The 21,766-nt window shown below is 40.3% G+C and overlaps 1 protein-coding gene across 4 annotated transcripts in view; it reads right to left on the bottom strand.

The window, feature by feature from the left end:
• The window catches only part of RELCH (RAB11 binding and LisH domain, coiled-coil and HEAT repeat containing), a 97,575-nt gene that overhangs the window by 11,335 nt on the left and 64,474 nt on the right, over nucleotides 1–21,766 (bottom strand). For 2 of the 4 annotated variants that reach the window (XM_055126777.1, XM_055126779.1), the window contains 9 exons: nucleotides 19,376–19,532; nucleotides 18,683–18,806; nucleotides 17,359–17,407; nucleotides 14,070–14,149; nucleotides 8,076–8,182; nucleotides 7,044–7,143; nucleotides 3,665–3,747; nucleotides 2,841–2,904; nucleotides 1,376–1,514 (listed from right to left, as the gene is read on the bottom strand). In XM_055126777.1, coding sequence (XP_054982752.1) covers nucleotides 1,376–1,514; nucleotides 2,841–2,904; nucleotides 3,665–3,747; nucleotides 7,044–7,143; nucleotides 8,076–8,182; nucleotides 14,070–14,149; nucleotides 17,359–17,407; nucleotides 18,683–18,806; nucleotides 19,376–19,532 — 903 coding nt within the window. Of the gene's footprint in view, nucleotides 1–1,375; nucleotides 1,515–2,840; nucleotides 2,905–3,100; nucleotides 3,184–3,664; nucleotides 3,748–7,043; nucleotides 7,144–8,075; nucleotides 8,183–14,069; nucleotides 14,150–17,358; nucleotides 17,408–18,682; nucleotides 18,807–19,375; nucleotides 19,533–21,766 lie in introns of all 4 variants that reach the window. The other 2 variants (XM_004601989.3, XM_055126778.1) reach the window with 2 other exon arrangements.

Raw genomic sequence — 21,766 nt, 5'->3', positions numbered from 1 at the left:
ATCACATCATTTTAACAAAATGGCACACACAAAAAACCAATACCCTACTTAGCCCATTCATTGATCCAGGAACTAAAACTTACTCTGTGCTTCTGGTAGCCTCAACAAGATTAAAGCACCTTCAGAGTTTTTACTAAAGTCACCGATAAATCTGAAGTTACAGCATACCAAACTAAATTAGTTGCTAAAAAAATACAAAAAAAATAGAAAAAAAGCTTCCTTTTTGTTCATTATAAAATACTGTTTTTCTCTTCTCTCTGCATGACCAACACCTCGCCACCCTTACCCAGGAAACTAAAACTAGCTTCAAGATCGGGTTTCTGTAGCTCGATCAAGTGTTTATCCGACAACAGGCCTTTGGAGACTGCAGTCCCAACCCTGACTCTTTACCTTTTTGCTTACTCTTGTTGTTTAAGAAAAAGAGGCAATCACTTAGCCTATGAGAGAATCTAATATTGTACTGGAAATCAAACTGACTTAAAACATCTTGTGTTTTCCTTTATTGCAAACCACAACAGCTAATTAGAGAGAGAAAACAGAAGGGAATGCCTTGCCACAGTGGCAGGGTGGGGTGGGGGGGAGATGGGATTGGGGAGGGTGGGAGGGACACTGGGTTTACGGGTGGTGGAGAATGGGCACTGGTGAAGGGATGGGTTCCCGAACTTTGTATGAGGGAAATATAAGCACAAAAGTGTATAAATCTGTAACTGTACCCTCACGGTGATTCTCTAATTAAAAATAAAAAAAAAAAAAAAAAAACATCTTGTGTTTTAAGTCAATTACTAAGAGGGCTACAGTGTAGCACTGGTAACTGACAAACTTCTGCATTAATAATTACTGGACGCTTTGATGCCCCCGGAGAAATTGTTATCATACAGTTTGAAGCCCATAGTAAAGAAAATACTACAGGAACTATCAAGCAAAAAATGCCTTAGCAGATAATCATCAGATCACTTTAGCAGATTGATAATAAACTGGCATAGCCGAATTGCATGCTACGTGGTACATTACATATTTTTCAGAAAAGTATGTTTAAGAGATAAAAATGTGATAAAGAGATAAGCATGTTCCTAAACGATGAAATAGTAAGTTTAAATATAAGGCAGCATCGTATTTTGCAGTTATCAGTTAAGAAATGTTCAAGACAACTTGAAATTGTTTGAGTTTTCATGCCTCACAGCAGATAAGCATATGTGAAGAATTTCCCCAGTGTTTGTAATGCCCATCTATTCACCATAACACCATAACTTGCTTCATTTCAACACAAGAAGTAAAAAAAAGCTTTATCATATGACAAATCCTCAGAGAATCTCTAGGCTTTGATTCTATATTACAATTCAGGTAAAAAAAAAAGCAGTAGCAAAATGCAACTTACATTCATCTCGAAACCTTGGTTCTGCATTAGGCCCAACTCGACCAAATGTTTTTATGATCTCTATATGCAAAGAATACTGGTCTTGGTACTGAGGATCTTCCAGGAAAGAAGCCAACTGCATTTTCACTCTTTCCAGCAACTTGAAATTGAATATTATAAATCATTTTAGAAATACATTAAACATAGCTTGAAGTATTGAATTCAAATGACATTAATACAAGAGCAGAAATTTGGAATTAAACAGGTAGACTTTGCTAAAAAAGGTTCATATCTTAATGCTTGCTAATTCACTTTCCATTAAAAAATATGAAAATTTCCCGAAAAGATGTACAAACATTAGAACCCTCTGCCCACCAATACTTAGGGAAAATGATGTGGCTTTATGCTGATTTTGTTTCTAAATTATAATTTAAAAAATATATCATAATGCAATTCACCCAGTTATTAATCTAAAAGAAGCAATGAGTCATTAATGACTTACATCTTACTCACATTTCCCTAAAAGACATTTTTATTTTAGGATTAAGAACATGTTGAAATTCTGCCAAGACTGCAAGCTTTGCAAAATGATGTGCTTTTTTTTTTCTTTAATGTTGCTTCACTAGTGGAATATATAATGAAGAAACAAGAGAATACTGTCTATAATGAACAAAGAAATTTAACTTTTATCATAAAAAATTACATGGGAATTCGATAAAAAAACAAACTTTTCGGGGAGGTAAAATGCCTATTCAGTGTTTCCATCTGGAAACGAAGGCCTGTGCTTTCCATTTAACTGACTAGGTTATATGTCCACAATAATTTAGTATCTAATATTTGGGGCGCTTCCTTTGTATAAGGACATACACAGTTTTATAACCAAGAATGAAACTGATATTAATTTAGAGAAGTGGTATGTAGAACCTAAAAAACTCAAAACAAAGTTTCAGAATCGAAGTGTGCTTTGAGGGAGGGAGGCTGGCTCGTCGCCGGCAGCAGGCCCCTGAGGTGTGCACTGCAGCGGGACGAGGCGAGACCACGAGCTGATGGTGGCTCCTATCAGTAACCGTGAGAGGAGGCTATGGTGCCTTCAACCCAAATTTGTGAATGCTGGTATCCTCAAGCTCTCTGGCAAAAGAGACTTTGGGTCTGTACAAATTTTGGTAATGAGGAATCTGTAGAATTGTTAGGTATATTATTAAGACAATCCTAAATTATCGGATGTGTCAGTCTACTGTGCAAACAGAAGACTCAGGAGCTAGACCTGCTTGGGGGATTAATGAAAAGGACAGAGATTCTCTTGGGATATGAAAATATACTTTAGCTAGGCTATCATGTTTCAAATGCTGAGATCCTCCTCTGCCTCAGACACAAGGAGGAAACTAAACGGAAGTCATGGTACCCCTACCCACTACTACTGGGTGCATATATGTTAGAATGTCATCACCTCGGCAACACGGAGACACAAATTCCAATCATGTCCTACCTCTCTCTGAATAACTGTTTCCATAATGGTACCAAAGGCTGGGATTGTGGCGATCCTGACAGAGCTGTTAGAATTAAAGAAGAAATAAAATGAAACATTCTGATGATAACCGGATTATGAAAGTGCATATCAAAGTAAGTACAAGGTAAATATACTGTATTAGTCTCTAGCAATGACAAAGTAAATTAAAAAAAGCAGACCAAGAAGAATGCTCAAAAAGACAGACAGGATAACTTAAGGCCGCAGTCTGTGAAACTCACAATTCAGGATCACTGGACAAGGTAACAAGGGCCGGAGCAACCCGCTTGTCAACTAACGCTTCACTCATGCCTCGAAGAGTCAGCTGTAAACCAGTCAACATGCAATAAAAAATGGTTTGGTAAACTGGAATGAGAACTGTGTTAGCTGTGACTGAGGATGGGCAGGTAGACTCATTGGCCTGTCTTGGTTAAGTCACCCACACGAGCCATTAAAATGTTAAGCCTTTGGTTCATGACCCTATCCACTTTCTGGTAACAACATGTTAGTGAGATTAGCAAAGCATCCCTTCTTGGCTTGGAAGAAATAGTCCATCAGCAAGTTGTCGTTCTTGGAAATGTTTATTGAGGACTGACACTATGATGTTCCCCACACATGGCCTTTAAGATAGGCTTCTGGTGAAGGCTGACTTTCAAAGAGTACATGAAGAGTAACGTCAGAGTTAAAATGAAGTAAGCATCATCCAATACTGTAAATCTTTTTCATAATTTTAAAAGCTGATGGTTATTTCTTGATCGGCACATTTGGAAAGGATGCTGAATGTAAAAGGCAGGGCCGACACTTACATTTCAGGGTCACTGGAGAGAGTAATGAGAGCAGGAACAACCCTCTGAGCTACCAGAGTTTCATTCACCCCCTTCACCAACAGCTGATTGGTCAACACAGGGGGGTATTCACAGGTGATGCATGGAAAGAGCAAACAGAAAAAAGGAACAACCGAGAGAAAGAGAGAAAACACAAAAGCAAAACCAAAATTAGAAGCTAAGCAAATACTGCTACTAGAGTGCTGTAAAAGGGCAGAGTGCTCAGGAGGAAACAAAGCTCCAACAGCCTAGCACAAAAACAAGGGTATGTCACCAGTTCAACGAGCCTGTGCTTTTTGGTCAAATAGTTTATGTCATCCCACGGCCAGCTACAATTTAAAAGAAAGCTTTCCTGGAAATACGCTTCCAAAGTAGATCTGGCCTAGTTTAACATGACCGACAAGGTACAAACTGGACTGTTTTCAAACAAACTCAGGTGGCTACCGGCCACCACTAAATTGTTTCTGATTGTTCTTCAGCAAGTAAATTTAAAAACCACATAGGAAAATTCCCCATCGTTTGCATCACCAAGCCTTTCCTTTGCAGAGAATCTAATCCAGCCTTAGTAGGAATTGTTTGGGGTGGGAATCAGGTCCGGCTGCAGACCCCGGCTATGCAGTTAGAGCTGTGTGGCCCTGGGTAGGCTCGATGCCGCGAGACTCAGCTTCCTCATCCGAAATGATGCATGAAGCACCCACCTCAGAGAAAAGCTATGCTTATTAGTTTGCATCTAGTGCACCTACATACTGTGTGGGACAGACTAGACAATGAAGAAACGGGAGCACAGCAGGCAGGGAGTGTGCCTTGCATGCAGTCTGTCCAGGTTCGAGCCCCAGCATCCCATTTGGTTCCCTGAGCACTGCCAGGAGTAATCCCTGAGTGCGGAGCCAGGAGTAACCCCTGAGCATTGCCAGGTGTGGCCCAAAAAAGAGTAAAAAAGGGGGGGAAAAAAAAAGAAAGAAAGAAATGGGAATTTACTCATGACCATTTTAGAGTTTATGGTTTGTTACACATTAAAGATTAATTTTTGGCTGGACCAAGTGCTGATCATTTACAAGAAGTTCTCATTTAGCCTCTGGCACTACAAAACAAACAAAAAGCAAACAAGCCTCCTTACCCCCTTGCAACAAAACAAAACCCTCCACCGCTACACAAAACTACCCAATACACGAGATAGTACTGCTTACTTATGTGAAGATTCTGAATTTTGCAATAATCTGTTATCATTTCATAAGTAATTCCCTTTAGAATTTGGCTTCAACATTACATTACTGTGAAAAATCAGAGGTAATTATGCAGGAAAAAAAGCCAGAACTTCTGCAATTAACTAAAATATTACTAATATCAGATTAAAAGAAAATGGCGAAGAAATTCAAATATTAAGTAAAACTTCTTTCTCTACCATTTTCTACAGGAGCTTATGTTTGAACTGCACAATGTAAAGTGCCTACTTCCATGTGCCAGCCAAAAAATGTTTTTACAAAAAGGGCTAACCTATTCGCCATGTTGATTTTAACTGCTTGTGGGGTTGGGTCACACATGTCAGGGTGCTCAGGGCTTACTCGTGGCTCCATGTTCAGGGATCCTTTCTGATGGTGGGGGGGGAACCACATGTCATGTCAGAATCAAACCTAGGTCAGCTGCGTGTAAGGCAACATACTTCATCTGCTCTTTACTTATCTGACCTTATCTTTCTGGTCCCTGCTCTCAGTTTTAAAATAAATGTTTTGGTTTCATTTTGGTGTTGGGGCCACCCTCATGGTGCTCACGAGTCACTCCTGGCAGAGTGCAGGATGATACGCTGGGGAGGGAGATGCTCCCTCCCCCCCCCCCCCCCCGGCAAGTCCACTGAGCCGCCTCCCTGGCCCTATTTCCATTTTTCTTTTTTTCCATAAGTCCCACCTCCCACCCCAGGAACCCCTGGTCTGGCCACATAGGCACTCTGGCTCAGTGGTCACCAGGGCCACTCCAGGGAGGCCCGTGGTGCTGGTCATCAAATCCAAGGGCATGGGCAAATACCTCTGGGTAAATGAAGAATTTGAAATTTTAAATTGAGCATTAGCTAAATAACTTGTCCAGGGTTCTAGCGTCAACAAGAAGTAGAACTGGAGTCTCCAAACTGGGTTCATTTGGAACGCAACCATTTCCTGGCTCTTCCACTAAGAACAAGTCCAGAAAACGGACACGTCTGTTCTCCAAGTTCAAGATTGGTCGCTTCTCCAGCCCGTGTTGCCCCTGAAGCCAGCGTGTCTCGCCTGCCTGTCTCTCTGTCTCTTCGCTAGCTTTTCCACTCTGGAGAAACCACTGTTCTCTGGAACATGTGTTTCCTTTTTCATTCTCCTCTCATATCTTTTTTTTTTTTTGGCTTTTTGGGTCACACCCAGTGATGCTCAGGGGTTACTCCTGGCTTAGCACTCAGGGATTACTCCTGGCAGTGCTAAGGGGACCATAAGGGATGCTGGGAATCGAACCCGAGTCGGCTGAGTGCAAGGCAAATGCCCTACCCACTGTACTATTACTCCAGCCCCCAAACAAAACTTTTTATTCAAGTTTTGTTCAATAAAAAGTATCCTGGCCAGAGAGATAGTACAGCAGGTCAGGCGTGTGTCTTGCATGCAGCCAATGCAGGTTTGATCCTGGGCATTCTGGAGCAGTGCCAGGAGCGAATCCTGAGTGCAGAGCCAGAGGTAACCCTTGAGCAGTGTCAGGTGTAGGCCCCAAGCCAAAACAAAACATAAACCAGAAAAGGAAAAACAAAAACGCCTTAAAAAAGTCCAAGTCTTTTATGAGTTGTATCTAACATTAATGCTTAGTATTGTGATAGTCAGATGATTTATGTAAGAAAAAGTAGCTTCTTTCTTATAAATCTATGGGCAGTTTAGGGATGTTGTTCCATATGTGGGATGAAAAATCAGGTAGGAACCATTAATAAAAGAAGTGCTCTGCAATGGCAGTACTTGATTTTCAAACGTGCTTCAGAATCCAGTATTTTGAACTCTTATAAGTTACATAATTTATAATTTGGAAGACAGCCTATACTATTTAACAGTTTATTTGCAGTAGTCATTTACAGTAAACAGAAAAGTACAGTCCAAAAGACCTGCATAGTACAGAAAATAAATAAGATTTAAAAGAAAATCTAAGAGATGGAATTGATAGATTGACATCAAAGGAACCGAACCAACAAGGCTAGAAGACATCCTTGAATATGCCCAAGCTAACGTTCTGCCCCATCACACAGTACACAACTAGGTATTATTCAATATGTCATTATATACTATGCAAGCAATTTTCTTTAAACATTTCCCTTTCCCTCTTTCAAAGAAAATCACTGAGTCAACAGAAACATTTGTCTACGTACCTCAAACATTCTAGCAGCAGTGCACCTCACAAGTGCTGACGTATGTACAACGCCATACCACAGCACAGTTAATAATAATTCGTGGTAGGCTGGATTTGCACTGAAAGATAAAGATAAAATTAACGTTAAAATTGAGAGCTTCAGTGCTTGACTGACATACTAAAAAAAATCCCCACCATATTTATACAGATATACCACATTTATAATGGTATATATATTGACAAAATTTAAGAAATTATTTTGTATAGTTCAGTAGTTTAATATTCTTTTAAAAAGCTAGCACCTTATAGAAAACACAAAGTTTTAGGATAGTCCAGGCTTATACTTTAAGCTTTTCTAAGCATTTGCATGTGTGACAAAACTTTCAAATCTTTACTATAAAAGTTTAAAAGTTTTAAAAAAGAAAAGCTGTATCTGCAAGGTGAAAAGAGCACTGCACTTAAGAGTAAGAAGAAGACATTTGTGGGCTTTAGTTTCATCATTTATAAAAAAGCAGCACTCCATGTATTATGTATCATATCATATCTGGAACACAGAAGATCAACTCAAACCATTGGAAGGGGAAATTGGCTTAGACTACCCAACTGGAAGGTATTACTAAGAAATGCATGAATCTGTTTTTAGTCGAGGATGAGATAAAACTACTTTAGCAGCCAGATGATGTCATCATCTGCATAACTACTGGAATGAAAAAGAGCCCAAGGAGCTAGTTTTCATTTGAGTTTTCTATTTCAGTTTTGAGTAACTAAATATTCTTTCAGTCTATATTCATTGTATTTCTCGAAGTACTTAAAATAATAGGTCGCTATTCCTTTAATAGCTCTCTTATTGCAATACTATTTTACATCTCTTAATATAAAAATACTAAAAATCACAAATAAGTAAAACCAAAAACAACCCCCATCTCTGAAAATTTAAGTCTCAAAACCAAAGACCTGGCATGTAAGCCAATCATCCAGCCTGAAAGCGTGTTATGCACTCTCTAAACCCAACGTGTATAAATTTTAAAAAGCCACGCATTATTATCTTTACCCCAGTTCGACAAACGAAGCCTTCAGGCTATCAAGAGGAGCATGTGACAATGAAAGCAAAGTCATTACATCTTCTAAGAATCCAACTAACAGTTTTCGGTCTTCTTCCTACAGAAGAAAAAATTGCTGATGAATTTCCACACAATCCAGTAAAGCTAAAATAATATTCTATTTGTATTAAGAAAATTTTAGCAAGTAAAGACAAAGTATCCTAATTTGGAAGCATGCTAAAGGTATTTATTGGGGCTGGAGTGATAGCACAGTGATAGGGTGCTTGCCTTGCATGCAGCCAACCCGGGCTCATCATCCCATATAGTTCCCTGACGCCTGCCAGGAGCAACCCCAGGGTGCAGAGCCAAGAGTGACCCCCTGAGCAATCACCCAGACAAAAACAAAAACAATCTGTTATATATACACCTATGACAATGGCCCATGGGCAAAGATGATCTAGATTTAGACCAAAGGTTCTCAAACTTATTTGGCTCACTACCCTCCCCCACCCCCACCTTTGAAGAAAAAAACATAAAACCCACTCACTGCTTCTCTGGAAGTCTACCTTCTTTAAGGAAACAAACAAAACGTACCCCCAACTGTTCATGAGCTACTACTGCCCATTGCTGCCTCCTCCCTCTGTGGTACCAGTGGCCGGAGCCCCTGGTTGGGAAATATTTAGACTGATGCTAACACAGTAGGCGCTGGACCATGTGGTTAATTATATTTAAATTTCAATGAGAAATTAAGTAATGTTCCCTTGCTACCTCAGCTATAATGTAAGTATATTTATGAGCCATGTGTGGCTTGAGGCGACTTTAGTGGACAGCTCAGGTACCGATTATTCTCATCACTACAGAAGTTTTACTAGACACTCCTGACTTTTACTTGACTGGCTATGTTGTCTTGTTTTTTGTGCCACACACAGAGATGCTCCAGACTTACTCCTGGCTGTGCACGCGGGGATCACTCCTGGCAGGCTCAGGCAGCTCTGCGGGATGTGAGGGCTGAAGCTAGGTTGGCTGTGTGCAAGGAAGAGTCCTACCCACAGTACATCACTCTCGCACCAGGTTATGTTGTCTAAGTAAGATTTATTTTTATTTTAGTTCCCATTAAATTATTTAATTTTATTATTTTTCAGTACTGGGGATTGAACCAAGGTCTCAAACATGCAAAAGCATCTGCTCTTCTGCTGAGCCACATCCCCAGTCCCCATTAATTTTGGTTCTAAGTGTTTAAAATTTAAAATAAAACATTAATTATTAAATAAATAAGTGCTATATATCTAGTAAATAGATATCTTCCTAAAAGTGTATATATCTATATACCTCAAAACATAATTAGGAAAGAGAAGGAGCACACTGTTGAAATAAAGACTATTGGTTTTTGTTTTCCTTGGCTTTTTGGGTGACGCTCAGAGGTTACTCCTGATTCTGCACTCAGGAATTATTCCTGGCGGTGCTTGGAGGACCATATGGGATGCTGGGGATCAAACCCAGGTGAACCCAGGTAAACCAAGGTCAACCATGTGCAAGGCGAACGACCAATGCGCTTTTCTATGGCTCCAGCCCCAAAGACTATTGTTCTTACATGGTTCACTAAAAATCTATAGTTTAACAAATTTCTTAGGGCTGGAGCAATAGCACAGCGGGTAGGGCGTTTGCCTTGCCCACCGCCGACTAGGTTAGATTCCCAGCATCTCATATGGTCCCCTGAGCACTGCCAGGAGTAATTCCTGAGTGCAAAGCCAGGAGTAACCCCTGTGCATTGCCAGGTGTGACCTAAAAAGAAAAAAAAAATTCAATGAATTGTTACTGTCAAACCCAGAAAATACTAATTTTTCATCACAAAACTATAATGTCAGGAAAAGCAAGTCTACTAAGTAACTGTCACTGTCACTGTCATCCCGTTGCTCATTGATTTGCTCAAGCAGGCACCAGTAACGTCTCCATTGGGAGACTTGTTATTGTTTTTGGCATATCAAATACGCCATGGGTAGCTTGCCAGGCTCTGCCATGCGGGTGGGATACTCTTGGTAGCTTGCCGGGCTCTCTGAGAGGGAAGGAGGAATCGAACCCGGGTTGGCCATGTGCAAGGCAAATGCCCTACCCGCTGTGCTATCGTTCCAGCCAAAAATAACTTCTTACGTTGTTAACTTTACCTTACTAGGGGAAGGAAATCTGACGTTGCACGGGGAAAGAAATGGGATGTTGGGGAATGAACCTGTTAGCCTCGTGCAAGGCAAGGGCCCACCTGCCATATTATCACTCTAGCCCCTGCTATATGCTTTCTTAAACAAGCAACTCTGTCTGTCTTTAAAAAAAGACTGTAATTTACAAATTTGTAGTTAAGTTCTCTGTTTACAGGTAAAAATAATATAATAATAATATTTTAAAATATTTTAAAACTTGTTATTGTTTTTGGCATATCAAATACGCCATGGGTAGCTTGCCAGGCTCTGCCATGCGGGTGGGATACTCTTGGTAGCTTGCCGGGCTCTCTGAGAGGGAAGGAGGAATCGAACCCGGGTTGGCCATGTGCAAGGCAAATGCCCTACCCGCTGTGCTATCGTTCCAGCCAAAAATAACTTCTTACGTTGTTAACTTTACCTTACTAGGGGAAGGAAATCTGACGTTGCACGGGGAAAGAAATGGGATGTTGGGGAATGAACCTGTTAGCCTCGTGCAAGGCAAGGGCCCACCTGCCATATTATCACTCTAGCCCCTGCTATATGCTTTCTTAAACAAGCAACTCTGTCTGTCTTTAAAAAAAGACTGTAATTTACAAATTTGTAGTTAAGTTCTCTGTTTACAGGTAAAAATAATATAATAATAATATTTTAAAACTTCATATAGTGACTCAAATAGATATATCCTTATTAATTTAGTACATCTATACCAAAGGCCCTCTGTGAGACAAATACTGTACTTAGTACGTTCTTATGCTTTGAAGGATACAGGGTGAAAAATGACACACTAGCTAAATTACCAAAGTTTAAAAGAGGAAAATAAGTATGACACCACACTTGTTAGTATGCTGGGCAGCCTCTAGAATCACAGAGCAGGTGTGCATGCATCCTGGCTGGCTGGGGCGAGCAGGCACATCAGGGTAAGACTAGCGGGGGCACGAAGGCACGCGCCAGCAGGAGGCTGACCCTTGGCTACTGCCAGGAGTGGTACTAAACGGGAAGAAAAATCGACGCAGTGCATTACTGCTGTGTGAGTTGAGAGATCCTGCACACAAGGGTTATGTGCACATCCATATTCTGAGGGAACCCTGCTTCAGGAGAATTGGAACTTAACTTTTCATTCTGAGTTAATGTTGGCTTATAAGACTACGTTTTTTTTTTTTTTTTGGGGGGGCTGGAGAGATAGCACAGCGGGTAGGGCGTTTGCCTTGCACTCGGCCAACCCGGGTTCAATTCCCAGCATCCCATATGGTCCCCTGAGCACCGCCAGGAGTAATTCCTGAGTGCAGAGCCAGGAGTAACCCCTGTGCATCGCCAGGTGTGACCCAAAAAGCAAAAAAAAAAAAAAAAAAAAAAGACTACGTTTTTAAGGCCACAAATTCAGCCCTCTTCGTTGGAGTAAGAACCCCTGTTGTAAGGCAGCAGGGGGGAATGGAGAGCTATATTTGAACACTGAGGCAGTTCAAATCTGTTTTTATTTTTCCTCGGAGTGCCTAGATTTACAGTACTGCCCACGACAACTTTCATGCGTACACTCCACCACACTGCCTGCTGCCCGCACCCAGCCGGCCCCCAAGGCTCAGATCTTTCACCTGCTTCTCAGGGAGCTGAAGCCTATTTTGAAGGCTGGAGCGATAGCACAGCGGGTAGGGCGTTTGCCTTGCATGCGGCCGACCTGGGTTCAATTCCCAGCATCCCATATGGTCCCCTGAGCACTGCCAGGAGTAATTCCTGAGTGCATGAGCCAGGAGTGACCCCTGTGCATCGCCGGGTGTGACCCAAAAAGCAAACCTGTTTTGAAACAAGTGTGTAATAAAGATGAATCACTGAGCTTCGAATTCAAAGATTACAAGCTATGTTAGGATCAGTGGGGGGAAAATTAAGTGTTCATTTGTGATTCTCACACACACTTTTAAAAAAAAATTTAGTCACCATGAAATTACAAAGTTGGGTTTCAGATACACATACACACACACACACACACACACACACACACACACACACACACATATTGTTTCAACATTGATCTCCTCACCAGAGCCCACTTCCCTCTGCCAATATCCCCCTCCCCCATTACCCTCCCACCCCCCAGCTGGCCTGCACTGGGGCACTGTTCACAAACAGGCAAGCTTTCGCACTGGTCTACAGCACTGCTGCTGACAGGTCCCCTACACAGCACTTCCCGTCCTCCTCGTCCTGTGCCCGATCCCCTCGGCTGGCACGGCTCCTACTGGACACCAGGGCTCACGGTCTTTACTTCCCACTGCCTTTGGGCATGCGTATTCCACCATTATGTTTCTTTGTGTTCTGACAAGAGAGATCATTCTGTGCCGGTCTCGCTCCCTCTGACTAACTTCACTCAGCACGACACTCTCCAGGTCCCTCCATGGAGCAGCACATTTCTTGACTTTACAATTAGTATGACTCCACTGTGTACAAGAACGGCAGTTTCTTTGTCCAGTCACCTATTCTTGGACACTTGGGTTGTTTCCAGATTTGGGCTATCGTCTCACACTAATTTTTGAGAGTTTTATTCTGAGCCCACACTTTCACCTTGCCTGCTGGACGCTCAGGAAATAAACAACGGCTACGCCTTAGCACAGACCATACCAGGACCTCTTACGTAAACGGATGTTCGAGCTTGGCAGTGTTACCCTGGAGAACCTGAAATGGGGCGGGCGTGTGACTGCTCGGACAGACAGAATGAAGAGGTGGAGATGCCCCAATCCGATGCCTCTGCCTTTGCACCCTTAGCGGCCCTGAGTCACCATGCAGTCAGTGTGGACCTGCTGCTCCCGAGGCCCATGGAGAGGTCGAGGAACTGCACGGTGGGAACGCAGGCCCAGCCATCCTGCATCCTCTGTGACTAAGCAGCTCAGGGCAGCTGAGCAAGGAACCAGCAGCAAGAACAGAAGAGACACTCAGCTAATCCTGAACCACCAACTAAAATGGTCATGAAAAGAGTGTTCTGGAATTTATCAGGCAGCTTATTTAACTAAGAAAAATAAGGTATTGAAGAACTTCGCTAAAAACAGTAGAGCAAGACATTAAAAAAAATTGTTCATTTTTGGTTTGGGGCTATAGCCAGCAGCGTTCAGGCTCACTCCTGACTGCACTAGGAGGTCACTCCCGGTGGTGCTTGGGGCTGCTGGTTCTGTTTGGTTTTAGGGCCACACCCAGTGGGGATCAAGGCTCACTGCTGCCTCTGTGCTCAGGAGACAGCTGTAGCAGAGCTTTGGGGACCATGTGGGGTGCCGGGGACTGAACTCGGGTCAGCCATGTGCAAGGCAAGCGTCCTCCCTGCTGTTTCACCGCCCTAGCCACTTGGGCCCCTATTTTGAACATCTTACAGATAACTTTAACACGTGCTATTGTTTTTTAGGCCACATCCAGCTGTGCTCAGGGATCACTCCTGGAAGTACTCAGGGCATTGAACCCAGGCTGGCTGTGTGCAAGGCAAATGTACCACTATACTCTCATCTCTCCAGCACGCTACTGTTTATTCAAGAAAATGGAATATAAAACACAAACTTTGTGACAGAAGCACAATCTAATACTTTCAATAAAACACCAAAAGCATACAATCACTAAAATCATTCAACTTACAACTTTATTGTGAATTTTATTAAAATAGACTATTATTGATTGAATAAAATAATTGATTTTTGTATATGGGTAACATTTTCAATTATAGGTTCATTAAAAACACATGCTATTAAATATCCTACTAAATACTGAGTAATTAATAACAGTGAAACTTAGAAATACTAAATACAAGTAAAGTACTTGTATGGAAACTCAGAATTTCCCCCTTACCTGAATGTAACATGTAAGGACTCCTGTTGCATAAATGGGGACTGTAGCTTTAGTGAGGACCCCATTTCCTGCTGAGGAATCTAAAATCATTAACATAATTTTAAAAATTAAGTATATTTTAAATATAAGACAAAAAGCCACAAATCATAATCATCAGGCTTACAAAGATAAATATCATTATTTTGAAATATATGCATTGGTTTTTGTTAAAAAATACTTTTTAGAGAACTATGAACATGAACATTTCTACTAGATGGGAAAGAACTTTAACAACCAAAATGAGATGCTAAATCTTTATTTTCATTATCAGAGATCAGAATCTTCTGAGTTTCCCAAGTGCTCATATAAACATATCTGTAATAATTTATGCTTGACTTTTAATGTTCAGTAAAAATGAAAAGGCACTAAATTTAAAGTAGGCACTTAAGATATATTTCACTGCTTCCAGATACCAGATACTACCCAGTTTCTAGGACTATTTTAACTCTCTAGAGGGTATCTGAGCTAGAAATTACTGTTTATAATCATGGAGAAGGGAGAAGCAGAGCAAGGAAAGCATCCAACCACATGTGAGAATTTAAAAAATTCCTGAAATGCTGGCAATTACTATTATAGAACTGACAGTGCTTCTACTGGTCACTAGGTACAGTTTTAAGTACTGCTTTTCTTTACTTCCAATTTTGAAATTATTTTTTTAAAAATTCTTTTCAGGTACCTAAAAAATCAACTAATCTTAAAGAATCCGAAGAACCGATCTTAAACAAAGATAATCTCCTCTCTCTCTTTCTGTTGCTCTCTCTCACTTTTCTCTATCTCCCCCCCAGCAATGCTCATGGCTTACTCTTGGCCCTGCACTCAGGGTTTCATTCTGGAGGTGCTCAGGGGACTATATGGGATGCCAGGGAACAAACCTGGGTCAGTCACATACACAAGGCAAGTGCCCTACCTGCTTTACTATCTCTCCAGCCCCCAAAGTTCCATGTTCATGTCGATTAATATCTGAGGGTTGTTTATTCTCTTGATAAGAGTAATTTTTTTCTCTGGGTGATTATTGATGCTGATGGAGTGTAGCCATTGTTAGACAGAAGTTGCTGTCCTATATGGAGAAACTAGTATTTTCCACTGAAAGCGTATATTCTTTCTCCATTCTCATAATTCCCAAATTCTTTAGTAGGAAAACAAGTGTGTTTATATACTTGAGGATATACTGATATAAACATATGAGTGTATATACAGGGATAATTACCCCTTCTAATATGAAATTAAAAATTCCCAGTCCTTGTAGTCCCCAAAATATTAAACAATTTTTCGTTACTTTTTATCATTAGAAGTTATAATTACTTAAATATATAAGGCCAACTCTTAAGCACCCCAGACACTAACCTACTAAGGAAACCTATTTAGTTTAGGCTACGCACCCGGTGGCGCTCAGGGCTTACTCCTAGCTCTGAAGTACGGGATCACTCTTGGTGGGACTTGGGGACCCATGTGGGATCACGGGAATGGAACCCAGGTCGACTGCGTGCAATGCAAGTGCCCTCCCTGCTGTACTACTCTGGCCCATAGATAAAAACTTTAGGATGCATTTGTTTGAAAAATTTTGTTTTTAAATTAATGTCGTTAATCTTAAAAGTAAATGGAGTTTTCTAGACCACTAGATCAAATCAGAAAGAACAAAATTCGACCATCTATGCATACCTATACCTATCTATAATCAAGATAAACTGAGGTGAAAAAAAATTCCCCCCTCCCCACAATTTCATACTAGAGACTGAAAAGCTACACGTGAATGTCAAGAACCAAGCATGAATGATTTCTTTGGTCAATGGCACTAAACTTGACTTTGTTGTTGTTGTTGTTGGGGGGAGGAGAGGGTGGGACTGGGAGTCTGGCAACACTTGATGGTGCTCAGGTGTCATTCCCAGTGCTGGGGGTTGGGGTCAAGGGCCAGAGTGACAGCACAGTGGGTGGGGTTCTTGCCTTGCATGTGGCTGAACCAGGCTTAACCCCCAGCACTACAAATGGCCCCTTGTCCCCCCTGGGAGTGATTCCTGAGCACTAAACCAGGAGTAAGTCTGAGTACTGCCAGGTATGACCCCAAACAAAAAACCAAAAATGAATGAATTAGTGTCAGCGACATACCTGCCCACCCCTGCAATCTTTCTCTAGCCCCTATCATTTTCAAATAGAGGCAACTCCACCCAGTGCAGTGCCTCACCCCTGCAATCCCTCTCCATCCCCTACCATTTTTAAACAGAGGTGACTCCCTGTGGTGTGTGGGGACCATGGCAGGCTGGGGATCACATTCAGGGCCGTCCGCATATGCTCTGCCACTTGAGAGCCACTTCCCTGGGACATTTAATTAGACTTTTAAGACAGATGAATACAAATGATCACAAGTCTGCCCCGTGAAGTCTGTCATTTCTTCCCTTTTATGGGGCAAGTGACACCTGGCGTGCTCAGGGCTAACTCCTGGCTCTGCACTCGGGTAATTCCTGGCAGGCTCAAGGGATGCCGGGATCTAACAGGTTTGGCCGAGGCAAGGACAATGCCCTATGTGCTGTGCTCTTGGCTGGCTCACTGGAGTTTCTTTCAGATCTTTCAGATCTCCTGTTTAGGGGCCACAGACCACACGCGGCCCTGGGTGTGATCCCCAACACAAGCCCTCCACCAGCCCTGCACTACTGGGGGTCGCCCGGGAGCCTCTCAGGGTGCAGCCCCCACTACAATAAAACAAAACCCACACCTTGTATTCAATGTAAAAAAAAAAACAGATACTTTACGTTCCACTGCACTGAGCTTGTTTATATTTTTTCAAGTCACCTAAAGGTGACAGATTACATGTTCTTTATTGCTCTTTATTTTCTAATTTTCAATACTTTGGTTATAGCACTTCAAAAAGGGTACAAGTACTCAGCGCCGAAAGTTCAGTCTTCGATCAATGTAAGAGTAGGTATTTATAATCAGCTTTATAAGATTAACTTCATTATGACCTTATGAGGATCAGATATCAGAGCTATAAAAACCAAGAACTCTATAGTTTGTCTTCCCTTTTAATGGCACTTACTAGCTAATTTATGTAATTGACATGTACTGAATAAAATCTTCTAATGTGTGAAGAGAAATCTTTTAAAACTTGTCTTTGGTTTTAGGGCCACACAGTGGTGTTCAGGAGGTACACAGTACTGGGACTGAACAGAGACTGGCGACGTGAAGGCAAGGACCTTAAACCCTAGACTGACATCTTGTCCCGGGAATTCAATTTTTTGAAAAATAGCAATCGACTCACCGATGTTTTCTTCAGACAGCCTTAAAATCTCTTGAAACTGAGGTTTAACCTAAGTAATCCAAAGAAAAGATCCAAAGAATTTCAGATTCAATGAACCAGGTGACAAATAAAATGCTGACTACTATTAATAACTAAATAGCTAACTAAATTAAAACAATTACCAAGATGCTGTTAAATGCCTGATATTACAGCCTGCTAAAATTGAAGTTGATGATAGAAAGATTATTCAAGGTAAGTATGTTATAATTTAAATTACTAAAAGAACATATGCTATATTTAATAGGAATAAAAGCAAACTCCGTTTAGAGCACGTAACATACTCATCACAGGTCTAAACTTTTACTTTCTTAAAATTTAAACATCAAAAACAGATTTAATATTTTAAGTTAGAGTAAATGTTTTTTAAAAAATTCTAATATTTATTTAGCAAAGTTTCAGCTGTCTAAAATGTTTACCTTTTAAATGTTTTGATTAAAATGTGAATATAATTAAGTATCTTTTATTCTTTGTAGCAAGTCTCTAAAGGACTGGTTTAGATAGTAACATATTATAAAAACAAAAATGATCAACAAAATTTAAGAAGAAACTGGGTTCAAAGGAAAATACAATTGTGATATCTAGAACCATAAAGTAACTTGGAGAACACAAACGTGAGCAACACTTTGAGCCGTGACTATCCGACCAGTGTTGATTCCCGAGGGGCCATGCTACTCTAAACGCCAATATCCCTGCAGCAGGCCTACTACATTTAAGATGTTCGGTTCCACACTGCCAGGGTTCAGCGCAAATAGCATTTTCTTGACTCTGTGGCAGATGGTTATAGAAGCAGAAGCAGCACATTTAAAGCAAGACAGTTGTATCTGATAGTTCCTATGCTGGAAGTCTTTGAGGTAATATTATATCGTCTCAACATAATAAAAATCCAGGCCTTACAGCTTATTTATTTTTCATTTGGGGGCCACGCTCAGTATGCTCAGGAATTACTCCTGGCAGTGCTGACAGGGACCATAATGTGGTGCTAGAGATTAAACCAGGGGAGCTATATGCACGGCGGGAGCCTGAATCCCTGTACTATCTCATGAGCCCTAGATTTTATACTTCAAAACTAAGTGTAGACTAAATCATCTTTGAAAAATTACTGCCTAAAATATAAAAAAAAATCATAAAAATACGAATATTATCAATAAGAATTTTTATAATAGTTTTTTTAGATATTAAAAGATAATTAAAAGAAGGACTCATGTTTTTATTTGTCCTACATTAGTACTAACCAATTACATTTCTATGCCTCTTACATGGAAGAAAATATAGTGTAAGTTTTTACCTTAGTATTTGTAAAGATTTTGCCGAATGTCCGACAAAGACGCCAGAAAAATCTGGAAAATTCATGGACACAGGCAGATGAAGTAACGTTAATTTTGCCAACTATTTCTATAAGCTGTGGCAACCTGAATATGAAGAAAGGGGAAGAAAGGCAGAAGGAAGACATGAATTATTGTTTCCTTGTAAATTTTAGAAACAATGCAAATCTAACAATTTCTCCTATCTAGTTCAATTTTCAAGTAATGGTTTTATTTGGGACCTTTTGAAAAGACCTTCACGTTACACTAAGTTTCTTAAAATATGTTTTAATTGTTTGCCAGAAAATTTATGGGATTTTAATGGCAGAGTCCTACGTATACAGTTAACGAGACTCAAATCTTTCCATATGATGTTTCATTAAAGAACCCAGCTACTATGGCGTCCATTTAAACACCCCAAAAGAAAAATATAAATGTAGTTTTAAACTCATTTCCTTTACTAGATAGATAGCAGCAGATAGAGACCCCTTCCATCTTAGGGTACAGCAGCACCATCTTCATATATAAGGATGTAAATTACAGTGATTATCTAAAAAAATTTTCCATAGATCAAACAAGGCTATATTTTGTTATCTTGTAGACTTCACTGCAAAGGCTTACAAACAATGAGCTATCTCCTATTGAAGTGAGTTAGGTATATCCAATGTGTAACTTACAATTGATTGACAACCCATAGTAAACTCTCCCAGCCTGTTGTACCCTCATGTTCTAGCTGGTGATCATAGAGTTGGAGCAGGACTGCCAATTGCTCTCGACTTCCAATAATAGTAGACACATCCTGAAGAGGCGACATAGGCCGTGGGAACCTTGTCACTGTAATAATAATAAGAAGAAAAATACATTACATGGAGAGTAGCAGTTTGGTTAACTATTGTGTCAAAAGGAAAACAAGGCTCTTCCTTTTAATATTTTAAGATACACTCATAAATCATTTTTAGAAAAAAGTTACACATGAACAAATTTCAAAAATGTGATTTTATTAGGTTATAGGCTAAAGTGATAGCACAGCGGGTAGGGTGTTTGCCTTGCAAGTGGCCGACCCGGGTTCGATGCCTCTGTCCCTCTCGAAGAGCCCGGCAAGCTACAGAGAGTATCCTGCCTGCACGGCAGAGCCTGGCAAGCTACCCATGGCATATTCGATATGCCAAAAACAGTAACAAGTCTCACCATGGAGACGTTACTGGTGCCCGCCCGAGCAAATCAATGAACAACAGACAGTGCTACAGTGCTATAGTTAATAAATACTGTAGAAGTTTGCTAATGAGTAAAATTTCATTTAAGTTAAATCAGGATTGGCCCAAAGATATGAGCTAAAATATGGGCTTAACCTCAGTTTTACATAAACATAAGAACTTGCAATTCTACCAGAATATTTATGTTAATGAAGTAGTAAATATTATAAAATGTTTCCTGTAGGGAGAAAGAAAGTAATAGATAACTGCAGGTAAAAAATTACTTAACACCAGAAAATAAGAATATAGAACACAATTAAGCCTTATGAGGAACAGAATTGCTAATATTAAATGCTTTATTTAAAAACACTTTAATTTGATAAACATTAGCTAGTATAAAATATTAAAGCCAGTAACCAGTACTCTAAATATTATAATCAGGAGACATCTATATAACTTTAAAAGTTTTCAAAGAAAATTGGGAAAACTCACTTTAAAATGATCTAGTTAAAACATAAACATATGCTACTATATTTAAAAAATTCACATACATCAGTAAGATCTGTGATTGCACAGAGTGTGATTAGATCTCAAGTTATTAATGAATACTTCTGGACTTGCTGCTAAGGAATACATGCCAACAGCTTATTAACTTTGGCCAGGAAATCCTACACCTCAAAAGAGAGCCCAACACAGGCTAACACCCAAAAGACACAATAAGGATGCAACATGTTCTCAAATTATTAATGGTATAATAATAATTAAGAAAGTGAGATTTAGGACTGGAGCAATAGCCTAGTGGGTAGGGCGTTTGCCTTGCACTTGGCCAACCCGGGTTCGAGTCCCAGCATCCCATATGGGCCCCTGAGCACCGCTAGGGGTAATTCCTGAGTGCAAAGCCAGGAGTAACCCCTGTGCATTGCTGGGTATGACCCAAAAAGAAAAAAAGAGATTTAAATTTTCAAATACTTCAAAGACAAATCATAAATGTTACTATTTTCTATAATGCTAGGCTTTTAATGATACTAATACAGTATCTTAGCGGTATAAATTTTAATTAATAATGGCATTAATCAAATAAGGTCTGTCCTTTCGAGCTCTGTCCTATTTGTAGTCCCAGCACACAAAGAAAGGAGGGCTCTGGGGGACACGGCATCCTCTGGCTGAGGGGCCTCCACTGGAACTTACTCTTCTCATCCCCCCAGTCAAACAGAATGAATGGTGAGGAGTATTTTTTTTTTTCCAATCTACCCAAACCAGATTTAATCAGGAAAATAAAACTGTCTTAAATATACATTTGATTATGAGTATTGATTTATGATAGTTTAAAACTTTTCTAAACAACCAGATAAAAAAGGTTTCTGAGAACTTCAAGTGATACACATTTCACTCCCGAGACCCTCTTCACGTACCCTTTCCCCACCCTAGAATGGCTTTCGGCTTATCCTCTCTTGTAGTCATATCCATGACATTTTGAAGGGGAAGATATAACTTATTTCTAGATCTTGTAAAAACTTGTCTGGCAGAATTTTGAAAAGGGTTTTATGTTGTCAAGTTGGTCATAAAGTGTTACACTATAACAAAATAAATGTTATTCCTCAAAGATAATAATAAACTACTGAAAAATCATAAAAAATGAAAAGAAAAACAGGGACATTAAGATTTACCGCAGAGGACCAAAGAGTTCCTGGCTTGATCCCCGGCTCTATATATGGTCCCCAAAGCACCCCGAGAATGGTCCTTTGGCACAGAGCAAGAATAAGCCCTGAGCACTGTCAGTGTGGGCCAAAGAACAAAATACAAAAATAAAAATTTACCATAAAGAGAGTGACGTACAAAGATTTAAAGATAGGTTCAAAGAAGCAAAACAGTATC

Source organism: Sorex araneus, chromosome 2 (assembly GCF_027595985.1).
Source record: "Sorex araneus isolate mSorAra2 chromosome 2, mSorAra2.pri, whole genome shotgun sequence".
Lineage (NCBI taxonomy): Eukaryota > Metazoa > Chordata > Mammalia > Eulipotyphla > Soricidae > Sorex > Sorex araneus.
The sequence above is the reverse complement of the archived record's forward strand: the minus strand, read 5'-3'. Positions and strand labels throughout refer to the sequence as shown.